Here is a 14,078-nt window from a genome sequence, read left to right as displayed (position 1 = left end):
TACAAATTATAATCGCATTACGGATTTTTATTATAGACCGCAATCGGCGCAATCGGCGCGACGTCTCACCGTTGTGCGGAATTTCTTACAAAAGGAAAAACTATATATCATAATATCTTCGCAACATTTTTACGAATCCGATTTTATCGCATACGAATGTGATTTTTAGGGCGAAAAAGATTCCCTGTAATTCCTACGTCTCAAATTTACGAGTTGAAAGGTTGCCACAGACGCAAGTGTGAATCAATATATCTTTGTCATTAAAGTAATAGATTCATTTCTCTGTACTGCGAACGCGAAGTAATTTTTTACTCGTCAGTTATGGCATTGCTCGCGGTTGTTCTCGCGTGATATCTAATTAGACGTCGAGAGAGTAAGGAGTCATTGCCTTAAGATACATCCCGTCCAGAGAATTGTCGATGCAGATAAATATCGATTCAACATCATTGAAATGCACGCCCGTGCTATATGTTACTTAACGCATATGACCTACTCCATTACACGCCTCGTTGCGCGAAGATACCTGTATTACGGCAAGAATATTTTCCGCGTGAAATGATCTTGACATAAATTACATCATACGTAAACATGTACGTGGGGTGTAGCGGTAAGTGTAGCCTACGGTGAAAGAATAAATCAGCATCGCGGAAAAGGGGCGTCAATGAAGTGCCTGTAGGCATCGACTTTACCACGCTTTTTCTGAAAAACGTGGAATCTTCAGGAGAGGAACAAGAAACTCTTGAGAGCAAGAGTTGAATGGAAAACAAATGAAAATTTACATTCTTCACTCGAGCAAGCGGAATACCGACGAAACCACGTAGTGGTACGTGTCTTGATTTTACAACATATCTAATGTGATATCTTTCAAGTCGATCCCCCTCAACAAAGTCTGCATAGTTAACTACTCGACGTGTAGCTGCTTGGAAAAAACATATATATTTTTTAATACAACTAAGTTACATATGATGAGACTTGATTCCGGATAATTACCAAGAGCATTAAAAAAAATGGAAAATCTGTAAACATAAAAAGAATGAGACGCCAGCAAAGCTGCTGTGGAAAAAAAATATAAAAACAGTTTAATCGGAAGGTGGATAGGAAAAAAAAAGAGAACTTAAATTGACAGATCGTAATATAGTGAACGTAAAAATAAACGAATGTAAACAGAAGCCAAAAAAATATAAGCACAAAATCAATCTATAAATAATGAGATTCGGTAAAATGGCTGAGCGAAATGAAGTGGGAGAATTGAAAATTTTATATCAGATGGTTTAATTGACTGCAATGTGATATAGGAAAAGACATCTAAGAAAAAAAATAAGTATCTTATTATTTTTCCTATTACTTTTCTTCGCGTGGGTTAAATTCGATTAGATTGGTTTGAAAATTTTATCCAACCGCGGATTTGAAAATAACGCGGTCAAGGAGATGATTCGTTTTAATTGGTCTTCTTTTGACTGACTAAGTTTTAGGTATATGATATGATGTAATCGTCAGAAAATGAACGGTTTAGATGCATAACAACATAATGGAAGTATCTCAAGGCTGCAATTCCTTTTCTTGCGCAAGTTGCGATAAATCGCACGCGATTTAACGACTTAATATTCTAACGGAAAAGTTAACTTCTTGTCTTGTTAGTGATATGCTTAGAGATAATTTTGTACAATGTACGCGCTATATAAACGCCGCGATTAAAAATAACTTCAATCAGTCATTTCTATCAATTAATCTGAGGGAAATGAATCGAATACTGAATCTGAGAGAAATGAATTTATATATATATATATATATATATATATATATATATAATACTGAATTAATATTAAATTAATATTGAATTTCGATAGACCGCCACTTTAACCTAATCGAGCTGTTGTATCTCCATTGGGCTACTGTATGTCATATCTTTAAGTTAATGATGTCCAATGCAGCTAAATTTACACGATCTGCGATTATATCAGGACACGAATCCGATTGTAAACAAGTAATCGAATTACGATATCGCAAAAAATCTAATAAAAGAATGGTAGCAAAAAATGCAATTAACTTGGCTATTTATTGTTAGCATAACTCAACTGAACAACTGAAGTATTTTTTATGAGTTTGGAACAAAAATGCGATTAAAGATCAAATTGCGTTCTTCTATAGTAATATACGATAGTAAAAGCGCCACCTATTAGAAGTTAGCCCCCCACTTTTAGAATTAACATATTTTCACGGTTGTGCTGAATTGTGCTAGGTTTGTGCTATATTGTACTGGAATATTATAACCATAATATGAAAAATACGAAAGAAAATTAAAAAAAACGAACTTTTAGGTCAGCCCCCAACTTTTCGTTTTTTTTCAATTTTTTCGATTGTGCTGAGCTGTGCTAAGTTGTGCTAACACATTGTGCTAAAATATTATTTTAAAAAAATAATAACAGAAAGAGTTACGATAAAAAAATAAATTATATCCAAAAATGATTTTTTTATTGTAACTTTTTTTGTTATTATTTTTTTTTTAATAATATTTTAGCACAATGTTAGCACAACTTAGCACAACTCAGCACAATCAAAAAAATTGAAAAAAACGAAAAGTGGGGGGCTGATTTTTTTATCGTAACTTTTTTTGTTATTATTTTTTTTAAATAATATTTTAGCACAATGTGTGTTAGCACAACTCAGCACAATCGAAAAAATTGAAAAAAACAAAAAGTAGGGGGCTGACCTAAAAATTCGTTTTTTAAAATTTTCTTTTGTATTTTTCATATTATGGTTATAATATTCGAGCACAATATAGCACAAACCTAGCACAATTCAGCACAACCGTGAAAATATGTTAATTCTAAAAGTGGAGGGCTAACTTCTAATAGGTAAAAGCACCACGTGTAGAGTCTGAAACTAACATTAAAAACAGATTGTAAAACTTACGCATTCCTTTTTTTCGACATGGTTGACTTGTATGCTCCTATACCTCTTTATTATACTTTTTGTAACACACGAAGTTTATTGTTTTGTTAAAAAAAAATCAAGCATCGCCGTGACGCAAGCAATGTGCGTTCCTTATGCGATACATGACCTAAAATACATTTACAATGTAAATTATGATTGTCTATCTCACTTTATCAAGGATGCCGTTTGTTCACCTGCCGGCGTCTTTATTGAAACGACTGACTTGACTTTTGTTCTGGCGACCTTTGAAATTATAATCAAGCTAACGTGGCAATTCAATGTGCGTACTTGTTTTTGCTTTTCTTTTTCAGTTATGACATTGATCGAGAATTCTATATTTTTAAATATTCGAAATGGATTATCGAAACGCGTTAATCTATCATAGCATTAATTCATAGACAGTAACAGGACAGTAAGAATTTTCAGGTAATTATTTATATGTCCATCATTGCAGAAGGGTTATTTTTTGAAATAATTTAAACTTGCGGCAAAGGAGTTTAAGTTTATATTCTGCAGAAAATTACATTTATTCTTTAATATTCTCGCCAATGTTTAATTAATAATTAAGAAATATTGCAATATTGATTTTGAAAAAATTGCTAAAACTAGACGTGCTCGCCGATGTAGAGCATGAAAATTCTTTTTTATTGCAAATTGAAAATTGCGCTGTACTTTGTTCAGGCAAATCATTCATCAATTAATTGACAGGCAGCTATCTGTAATTATATAGTTTGATAATACTATGTAATACTTGCTACGCAATATCTCCCGATTACATATCTCTCATACATTTCAATCATCATATTATCGAAAACAATGACATTCAGTTCATTTTTCCTGATAAAAAACAAAGTAATAAGTAGTGATATTTTATTATTACAATTGTGACGCGATGATTCGTACACGAGTTGCGAAACATAGTTTTAAGCAATTGCAATTTACAAAAAAATATACAACGCGAGATAATAGCAATTTGGCAAATATAAAACAAATACTGCATGCCTGAAATGTTGCTGTAAAGTGCATGAATTGCGAGATGCTATTCTTTAATTAGAATAGATTGCCGTTTTTATATATATATATATATAAATGTTTATATTAATATGAAGCATATCACTTCGGGAAGTATGGCCGTCAGCGTTTCTTATAATTAGTACACTCTTATTAGAAATAATTGTTCTAATGATATAATGAATGCAATCGAATGTTTCGATTATTATTGTCTGTGGTATATAAATCGCAATCTGAGATTGCTTTAGGGTACAGAATAAATACCTTTGCGCAAAACAATACTTTGCAACAATTTTCTTTTACCTATATTGCATAACGCATTGTCATGTGTTATTTATCTCTTGAAATTTACTTTTTATTTTATCAGTAATTGTAGGAATATAATCGGTGATTACCAGATTCCCAGAAAAAAAAACTATGCCGCGTCGCGAAACTATTTATCCCGCAGACAAGAAACAATTCTTATCAAGTATTAAATAATTTAAGATCTTTAATTATCTATTTATTAATTATCTACTAAATATGTATTAGTTTACGAGGACTTGGTTAGATGGCGCGTGTGTGAATGGTAGCGGTGAAAGTGCGTTGTGCGATTTTAGCTTTGTTTCTGGGTTTAAAGATTAGTATGTAGCAAGTAGGGATAATGGAAAGATAGGGTGTAAGTAGGGGATGCGATGAGAATGAAGAGAGATAGTAGAATGCAAGTAGAAAAAAGTAGTATAGAAATGTTTAGCGAACGTGGTAGGAAGAGGTTATGGTGACGAATCAGTTAGGCGGAAAAGGCGGTAAAGGTAATGTAGGTAAAATAAGGAAGGTTTCGATCGATGATTGTAAAGAAGATTCCCTTACGAAAAAGTAGTACTAGCAATCAGTACTCAGTACTGAGTGATCCGTACTTGTAGTATTGAGAGTATTAGTATGTTAATACTCATGAATACTGCAAAATGGTCAGTACTGTGTCTGTCAGTGCTTACAGTATTGGCAGTACTACAAGCAATAATACTTATTAGTACTTCAAAGTATTGAAGTGGTCAGTACTTTATCAGATTAATATTCGGAGTATTATCATGATAGTACTGCCAGTACTGTTAGAAGTAATAGGCACAGTACTGACCATTCTGCAATATTCATGAGTATTAATATACTAATACTGTCAATACTACGAGTACTGATCACTCAGATACTGATTGCTAGTACTACTTTTTCGTAACACGTATCTTAAAAATACTAAATTAATAAAATACTAAATTAACACACTAAACTGTCAATATGACGTTATTTTGATATTATCTGTGTGGCGGTCACGCCACCAGTGATACACGCCCGCGCGGCAACACTAGTAAAATGGGCAGTTCGCTTCGACGCCGCTAGGCGTCGCCTCGCCCAAGCATTCTCTCGAGTTCAAGATTCTGCACCGATTTGTATAAGAGGAGACCCCCTACGGGACCAAATCAGATATTTTCGGGCGCTAGTCGCCTAAGGCAAGAGTTCCTAAACTCTAAGCCTACAATCTTAACTTTCTGTTTTACTTGGAAAGTACTGCGCAAGTACTGCGCCTGTGCCATACGTTAGTATTCCACGAGTATTCAATGGGTACTAAAAGAGTACTGGAGAGAGTATTGGGGGGAGTACTGGGGGAGTACTGAAGAAAGTACTGCAGGGAGTACTGGGGGAGTACTGGAGAAAGTACTGGAGGAAGTACTAAATGAGTATTGGATGAGTACTGAATGAGTACTGGGAAGGAGTACTGACAAAGTCAGTATGGTCAAATTTAGTAGTACTTTGAGTACTTATGTTTTCAGTACTTTCACCAATACTTTTTCCAGTATTAAAACTAGTACTACTTTTTCATAAGGGTTGTATGGTAAATGATTAGCTAAGGAGCCTTCGACCGTAAATTAAGTATAGGTTAAGAAGATAGTTGAAAAGATGACAGGTTGAACTCAGAACACATGTAAATCTTAGATTGGGACAAATTTTAGACTAGGAAATATAGGATCAAGAATAAGAATAAGAGATAGAAGAGATAGAGGATAGAAAACAGAGGAGAGGACAAGAGGTAGGTGAAAAAAGCGCTGTTATAGAAGAAGCTATACGAAACAAGGGAGGATTAAATGTGAAGAGGATTATTGAAGAAGGAAGAAGTAAAAGCAGTCAAAAATCTCGAGTTCCGGGTCAATGGAGATAGAAAGAAGAAAGGTAAAATAAAGCTAGGACACAAGGATGGGCGGGCCTAGAGGTGTTCTAGGAAATGGAAAGTAAAAGAAGATAAGCATAGCTGAGGAAAGGTTAAGCCAACGATGAAGAAGAGATGAGATGAAAAAAAGAAAGTTATAGGAAAGCTATTGGCGTATTCCTGGAACAAGGATTGGCGAAGCTTGTCTGCGTTGTAGGAAAGAAAAGGTAAAAGAAGATGGAAATAGGAAAATTAGTTAAAAGGACACGCAAGGCTTAGTGAGATATGGAAAGGAAGAAGAAGAAGAGAAGAAGAAGAGAAGAGGAAATGCGGAAGGAGAAAAAATTAGGAGGTATGAACGTTACAGTTGAAAGGACGCAGCAGTTTTCTGGAAATATTAGAATCTTTGGATGACACGGAGGCGAATTCAGGTATATTAATTATGCAACGGTAGATAGGAGGCATGGGAAGATAACTAGAGAACGCGCATGCGAGAAGGAAATAAATGTTGCTTCGGTGGGAACGAGAGAAGAAGAGCTGGGAGGCAATTTACTAGGAGTGAAGGAGGAGCAGTGTCGAAAAATTTGGCAAATAAGGAAGAGGAATGGAGCGATCCGAGGGCATAGAAGTGATTCGAGTTAAATTAGAAATGAATCTAAAAGATCAGGAAGATTAAGAAGATAATATATTGGAAGAAAAAGAAGAGGAGGGGTAGGTGCATATAGGGAGGTGTGATAAGTTTGGAAAAGCTGGGGACATAGGATAGCATTAGTTAGGTAGCAAGAGATTTGTTATTAGTCAAGTTTATTATATGTATTGTAAGATGAGAGAGTTACGTTAATATTTGAAGGTAAAGGTAAATAATTATTAATATATTAAGATGTGATTGAAAAACAGGAAAATGGTCGTAATATTAAGGTAAAGGTAAGGATAAAGAAAAAGAGAGAATTAGGTTTTGGATTATTAAGTTTATAGAAAATATGCATTGATTTAGAATTCAAGTTTTATAAGTTTTAGGATGTAAGGAATGTTATTTTAGAGACAAAGCGAGATATGAGTCTAAAGGAGATTTGGGAAGAATTTCGAAATAAAAGAAATATAGGGAATATTAGTGTTGCGCGTTGCGGTAAGAAGGTATGTGTGTGTGTGTGTATAGGTGAATAATATTCGTTTCTTGGCTTGATACTGCCGAAGCGGACTAGATCAAGTATTACTGCATGAGTTTAAGTTGTGAGTTTAACGTGCAAATAATGGGTTTAGGCGTGTAGGGTTTAAGGGGTGGTTTTTTCAGAAAAAATTAAAAAAGTATAGATTAAGGAATTAACAGTGTTACGCGTTAAGTTAAAAAAGTTGGTATGAGTGTGTTTAAGGTATATTGTAAACCAAGTTTATTTCATGGCTTTGTATAGCTGAAATTCAATAAATCTATCTATTAGTTTACGATATTTTTAAAGTGTGATTGGTTATCAAATTCCAAAAAAGAAGAGTATATTGCGTTATGAAAATATAAAGATTTCGCGCATGCAAAAAAAATTCAACCTTATAAAGTAAATAACGTAAGACCTTCAGCATTAATCATGCCAATCATGTATTAATCTTGAAACGTGATTGATTACTGGATTCCTAAAAAAAGAAGACTATACCGCGTTGGCTATTGACTATTCCGCACGTAACGAAACTTATACGAAACTATTCTGGCTTAACCATTAAATACTCAGCTTTGCATATACAATATATACATATTTAAAGAGCAACTTTTCGATACTCTTTATACTTTTTCTTATGAAGTTTGAACTGAAAACGCGCGGCTTTGTACATCTCTTTGCACATCTGTTCTCACATTATTACAAAAATGGTCCAAAAAGTTGCGTGTAGCGAGAGATGGCGCAGCAATCGAACAAGGACAGATGTCATTTCGTTAGACAAAGACAGTTATAGAAAAAACAAAATTAGAAATGTTGACATTATCGACATCGAGAAAGTTCGGCCGTCAATCCAGCATCCCCTTTAGAAAAAAAGATTTATTACCTTTCCGAGAGCTCGGCACTGAAAATGTCACATCATTGAATTCAATATCCACCGCAGCCATTTTGGAGAGATACGACATACATGTAGTGCCGTTGCCATTGTTGAAGGCATCTTTCGCACTCTCGTGGACGCCGTTATCGGTTCCATTTAGGTTGTTTTCTGGAGTAAGGTCCATGACGATTTTCCCACACCGGAGTTCTCGAGAACGTTTATCTTCAGCTGGCAGCTGTCATCACGCGATACTTTTTTTGCGGTACAACGAGTCGTTCGGCATCGACGGGGAAACGATGCGGGCGGAAAGAAATGATTTTAACTGAAAGCAAACGAACAGAAAAATAAGTGTCAACGTAAATTCAAAGAAGAAGAAAAGAGGACAATGAAGTTTCGCGCGCTCGAAAGCGTGGTTACCAATTTTACATTGTGCAGAAAAAAATGACACTTGCAAATATCCGGAGAGCATCTTTAAGACATCTTTAAAATATCTTCAAGTCTTATATATTTCGATTTTAGACATGCGTGCTGTCTAGGTATCTTAATATGTTCTTCTTTTGATAGGTCAAAAGAATTGTTCGTAGCTCTGCGTTTCGTCATATTCGCGAGTTATGACAACATGTGTGTTTTACAGCATTTAGAATGTTCCTGGAAGTCTTCTTTCATAAAGGAAACAGACCGTTTTTTTCTTCTCTATTTTTTTCTCATCTTTTTTGCATTTCTTTTGAAATCTCCGACGACGATTACACGTGGCCCTTAGACGTGAATCGCCACGTGTGAATCGCCACGTGTATTATAGAACGTACGTAATAAACAACCAAGGTGAACGATAGTCGTTCCAGAATTTTACATGACACGCATGCGCGATGCGCCACTACGGAAATCTTATGCGGCGCATTGAACTTCAGCCGTGTGAGTGTTCGATGTTCGATCGAGCATCCGCGACGTCCGTCGGTGAATTACGACTAATAAACACACATACGAGAATGCGCGCGCGCGCGTGCCCTCGCGCTCTCGTCAGAGACGATAATGTGTCTAGCTGGATTTAGAAATGAAGGTCAAGGAGACGTCGAATAATTGGCTCTTGGAAGACGCTCCTGACATAAAACTTATTTTCTTCTATCCCTTACAAAATCGGTACAACTTATTTATATGGGACACCGACGCCGACATTCGGTGACGTAGTCGCCTCGCGTACGACGTTGTGTACGACGCAATTACGAAATTGTGCGTCTAAAGGAGGGTCCACATTATCGAGCCAAACCGCGAACCGAGTCCCGAACCGAATCTCGAGCAGAACTTGCAGACGAACCTCAAATCGAACTTCATCGCGAACCGCGAACATGAGTTAAAATTTTTTGGAGTTAAATCTCGTATTGAAATTTATAATAAAATTTATATAAATTCTTAATACATGTATGCAAAATGCATATTTATATTTACAATCGTATTTTTTAACATTGCAATATATATATTATAAATTTATTGCGTATTTATCACAGGTTTAGAGTATGTGTTTATGCAATATTAATTCTAAATTTTGTTTTACTGGTTTGAAAAGAATTAAGTTTTGAATACAGAAAAATAATAAAAGCACATATACATATATTCACTCACCTCTTTTCCTGTTTCCATACTTTTTTTATTTTTGCTTTTTCTTTTTGCAGAGATGCCAATATAATGTCGTCATCTATTTGTCACTATCACATGTCACTATCACATTCGAGTTCTTTACTTATTTCTTCTTATAAAAAAAGTATGAAAACAGGAAAAGACGACTAAATATGTGTATACATATGCGTGCTTTTATTATTTTCTTGTATTCAAAGCTTAATTCCTTTTCAAACCATAAAACTATATATTTAGAGTGGTTACAACTATATTTAATATTGCATAAACACATACTCTAAATCTATGATAAATACGCAATAAATTTATAATATATATTGCAACGTTAAAAATACGATTGTAAATATAAATATGCATTTTTTTAATTGTTATAATGTTCGGGATTTTTAGCGTCCCGTATATAATAATCTTCTATTTATCATAATCACTAATTAATTTTAAACATTTTTTATCAGACCATTCCATTTTGTCTATCAGTAGATGTGTAGACTGCACCTACGTGGATAGAATCCCATACTGCGACTGGGCAATAACTAACGTTAACTTTTATAATCCATTTTTTGTTTATTGTGATTATTTGTATAGCTCGAAGCATAACTACCAGTCTACCACCCGACAAAGCGTGTAATCTGATCATAAATAGCTATATAAATAGCTATTATATAATAGCTATTTATGATCAGATTACACGCTTTGTCGGGTGGTAGACTGGTAGTTAAGCTTCGAGCTAGACAAATAATGACAAAAAACAAAAAATGAACGATGAAAGATAACGTGAGTAATTGCCCAGTCGCTGTATTTGATTCTATCCACGTATGTGCAGTCTACACGTCTACTGATAGACAAAATGGAATGGTCTGATAAAAAATGTTTAAAATTAATTAGTGATTATGATAAATAGAAGATTATTATATACGGGACGCTAAAAATCCCGAACATTATAACAATTAAAAAAATGCATATTTATATTTACAATCGTATTTTTAACGTTGCAATATATATTATAAATTTATTGCGTATTTATCATAGATTTAGAGTATGTGTTTATGCAATATTAAATATAGTTGTAACCACTCTAAATATATAGTTTTATGGTTTGAAAAGGAATTAAGCTTTGAATACAAGAAAATAATAAAAGCACGCATATGTATACACATATTTAGTCGTCTTTTCCTGTTTTCATACTTTTTTTATAAGAAGAAATAAGTAAAGAACTCGAATGTGATAGTGACATGTGATAGTGACAAATAGATGACGACATTATATTGGCATCTCTGCAAAAAAAAAAAGCAAAAATAAAAAAAGTATGGAAACAGGAAAAGGGGTGAGTGAATATATGTATATGTGCTTTTATTATTTTTCTGTATTCAAAATTTAATTTCTTTTTAAACCATAAAACAAAATTTAGAATTAATATTGCATAAACATACTCTAAACCTGTGATAAATACGCAATAAATTTATAATATATATATTGCAATGTTAAAAAATACGATTGTAAATATAAATATGCATTTTGCATACATGTATTAAGAATTTATATAAATTTTATTATAAATTTCAATACGAGATTTAACTTGAAAAAATTTTAACTCATGTTCGCGGTTCACGATGGAGTTCGATTTGAGGTTCGTCTGCAAGTTCTGCTCGAGATTCGGTTCGGGACTCGGTTCGCGGTTTGGCTCGATAATGTGGATTCACTTCTAGCAATCTAGATTAACTCTAATCTCGAACTTACTTTTTACCTTCTTTTTTAATTCTTAGAACCAGAAAAAAAGATAAAAATCCACCAAAATTAATCTGCATTGATGGAAATGGACATTTATAAAAATGTTCACGAGATCGTGTTTTTTCCGTCCCGTTTTTATTCCGCACTCCGAATTAGGGCTGGTGATTTGCTTCGAAGGCTTCGATACTCGAAGCCTCAGAGATTTGAAAGTTTGACATGCGCATTAAAATCTTCGAAGATCGAAATTTCATAGCTTCGTAGAATCAAAATCGTAATAGTACTACAATAAACACACATAAAATTTATAAAATTATATGACCAAATCTGAATAAAATTTATGCAATTATATGTCGCTTGTCGAATATATTTTTCAAAACTTCGAAGCTTCGAAGATACTTGCTTAAACTTCGAAGGTTCGAAGTTAATTTCGAAGCTTCGAAGCTGTCGAAGAGCAACAGCCCTATACACCGGATGCGAGAATTATCTCGACGGGTGTACAATACGACTGTGTTTTACGAGCCGCGTTGAATAACTCGGCCTTCCGCCGAGTTTATTCCACTGTCAGGCTTAGTCACGCACCGCGATCAAAGGGCCTGATTTATTTACGATCCGCTATGACCGGCGAGGGCAACGACGTGACGTCGTCGTCCTCCCGATCCCGTGTCGCGGCCGCAACCCTGCCGGCTGCAACGACCGTGCTCTCTTCCGGTTTTACCGCCGCGCATTGTGCGGTTTCAGGAAAGTCTGTTTCCGCGTAACGCACGTGCACGCGAAAATCACACGGCGGCGTCGTGAAGAATTGTTGGTGCACGCGTTTTCGACGTCTGACGTGCGGCAGCATATTTCGTGGAACTGCGCTTCAAATTCCTTCACGATTTTTTCTACGTTTTTAACCATAACCAGCCAAACTTATATTTTCGAGTTCTTAATTCTTCACACTCCGGTCTGCATTGTCATTTTCATTCTAATTAATATTTTTAAGCTTGTATTGTAGCTTGAAATTGGAAATACAGGCTCTAAATAAAATGTTTATGTGATAATATCAGGTCAAGAAAATGATTTGAATTTAAACTGAACTTATTGTAAGGAAACTAGAAAATTATGTTATTTGGTGAAAACTAGAAAACCGAAAAACGTTCGGCGATCCACTGGACCGGAATGTGGCGAGCTAGGGTTAAATTCGAACGCCATTCCGGACCACTTTTCCTTTTAACAATACTGAATTTCACACTCGTTTTGACACATTTTCTTTATTCATTACGAGTTGCGTGTGCAAAATTAGTATTAAGATAAGCAATAAGTAAAACGTAAGAAGAGCGTGGGTAAGAAGGAAAAATAAGAAATGAAAACGTTAATCAACAGTCAGCACAAAGTTCGTTGTTTTCGTAACGTATCCTATGCACGACCGCACATTATCTTGTTTTTTTTATTTACAATATTTTTTAATTGTTTATCAAAATTTGCATTGCGCAAAAGATGCAAGGTTCCACAAGTTTTACACTCCTTCCTTTGCCTGCAAATTCTTTAATTCCTTTGTCTTTTCGCGCATTAAATTTCAACTTTGTCTTCCCAACTAGCTCTTAAATTCTGTTCGAATTCAGTTGAAGTTGAAAAAAAAATAGTTATTCACTTGCAATGTCCGAAATGTAGTTTCTCAAATTCTCAGAACTTGGATTATTTGCGACTGGAAAATTACTGGCTCGCACTCACAAGCATTTTAAGATAAATATATTGCGGAACTGAATGCCAAAGTCCGTAGATAAGAACGCTCCGGAAGTGGCCCGATGATTCTGCATCGCGAATGATCGATTTAACGTTTAACGGTCCCGACGTCTTGCTGGAATAATGCTTCAATTTTGCTCCGATTTTTCACTATTGCTGGAAAATTACGGTATGTTATCGAAGTTATACGCGAATAACTCACGTTGTCGAACCCGCGGTTCGTCAATCTGCACGATCACACTGCTGGGTGACGGAGGAACCGCAGTGGCGGCAGAACGTTGCAGAACACGTCGGCGTACCGCAACCAGCAACGGCCGTAGACTGACTCGGAAATAACGTTGGCTAGCTCCCGCACGAGCTATATCTCTCCCGTTGGTGTACTTATATGTACGGCATGAGCCTCGCAACGGGCGCTCCTCGTTACGCTGTATAGAGACCGTCGCACGCGGTGTGGTACTGTGGTGGGTGGTGGGTGTCATGAAGATGATCAGCGTCGTAGTTTGCGCGATCAAAATACGGGATGAGGCCGAACGAGGCGCGGATGTCGCAGCATTTTTGACGTAGATCGGCCGGGTTCCATGGGCGGGAACAAACGTGATGCCTTTTAGCGCGGACGAAACGGCGGCTTCCGAGTTCTGGTTGGTTTGGCGCCATTGCGCGTATATCGATTTCTTTTGTAGTCGCATCCCCGCCAATTTTTGCCTTCTACGAAATTTAAACCGGTTGTTGGAGTCGTCTGTTTCGGGGTGAGATCAATTTTGCATCGCGTGGCCTGTTCTCACTAATGGCTCTAATCGGCTTTAATTTTTAATTTGTATAAAAAAAAAAAAATCAAAGGGAACCTACATGCATAGTGTGT

At 35.6% G+C, this 14,078-nt stretch overlaps 1 protein-coding gene across 1 annotated transcript in view; it reads right to left on the bottom strand.

Annotated features, from left to right (window-relative positions):
- LOC143901193 (ATP-binding cassette sub-family G member 1) overlaps positions 1–13,677 on the bottom strand; it is a 30,134-nt gene extending 16,457 nt beyond the window's left edge. The window contains exons 1-2 of the mRNA XM_077413267.1: positions 13,422–13,677; positions 8,150–8,462 (exon numbers count right to left, since the gene is read on the bottom strand). Of these exons, the coding sequence (XP_077269393.1) occupies positions 8,150–8,324 (175 nt within the window). The 5' untranslated portion in view covers positions 8,325–8,462; positions 13,422–13,677. The remainder of the gene's footprint in view (positions 1–8,149; positions 8,463–13,421) is intronic.
- Between the last annotated feature and the right edge of the window lie 401 nt (positions 13,678–14,078).

This window comes from Temnothorax americanus, unplaced genomic scaffold (genome assembly GCF_048541705.1).
Source record: "Temnothorax americanus isolate GAGA-0224 unplaced genomic scaffold, ASM4854170v1 Scaffold32, whole genome shotgun sequence".
Lineage (NCBI taxonomy): Eukaryota > Metazoa > Arthropoda > Insecta > Hymenoptera > Formicidae > Temnothorax > Temnothorax americanus.
Note: the sequence above shows the minus strand (reverse complement) of the source record. Positions and strands in the feature narration are given on the sequence as shown.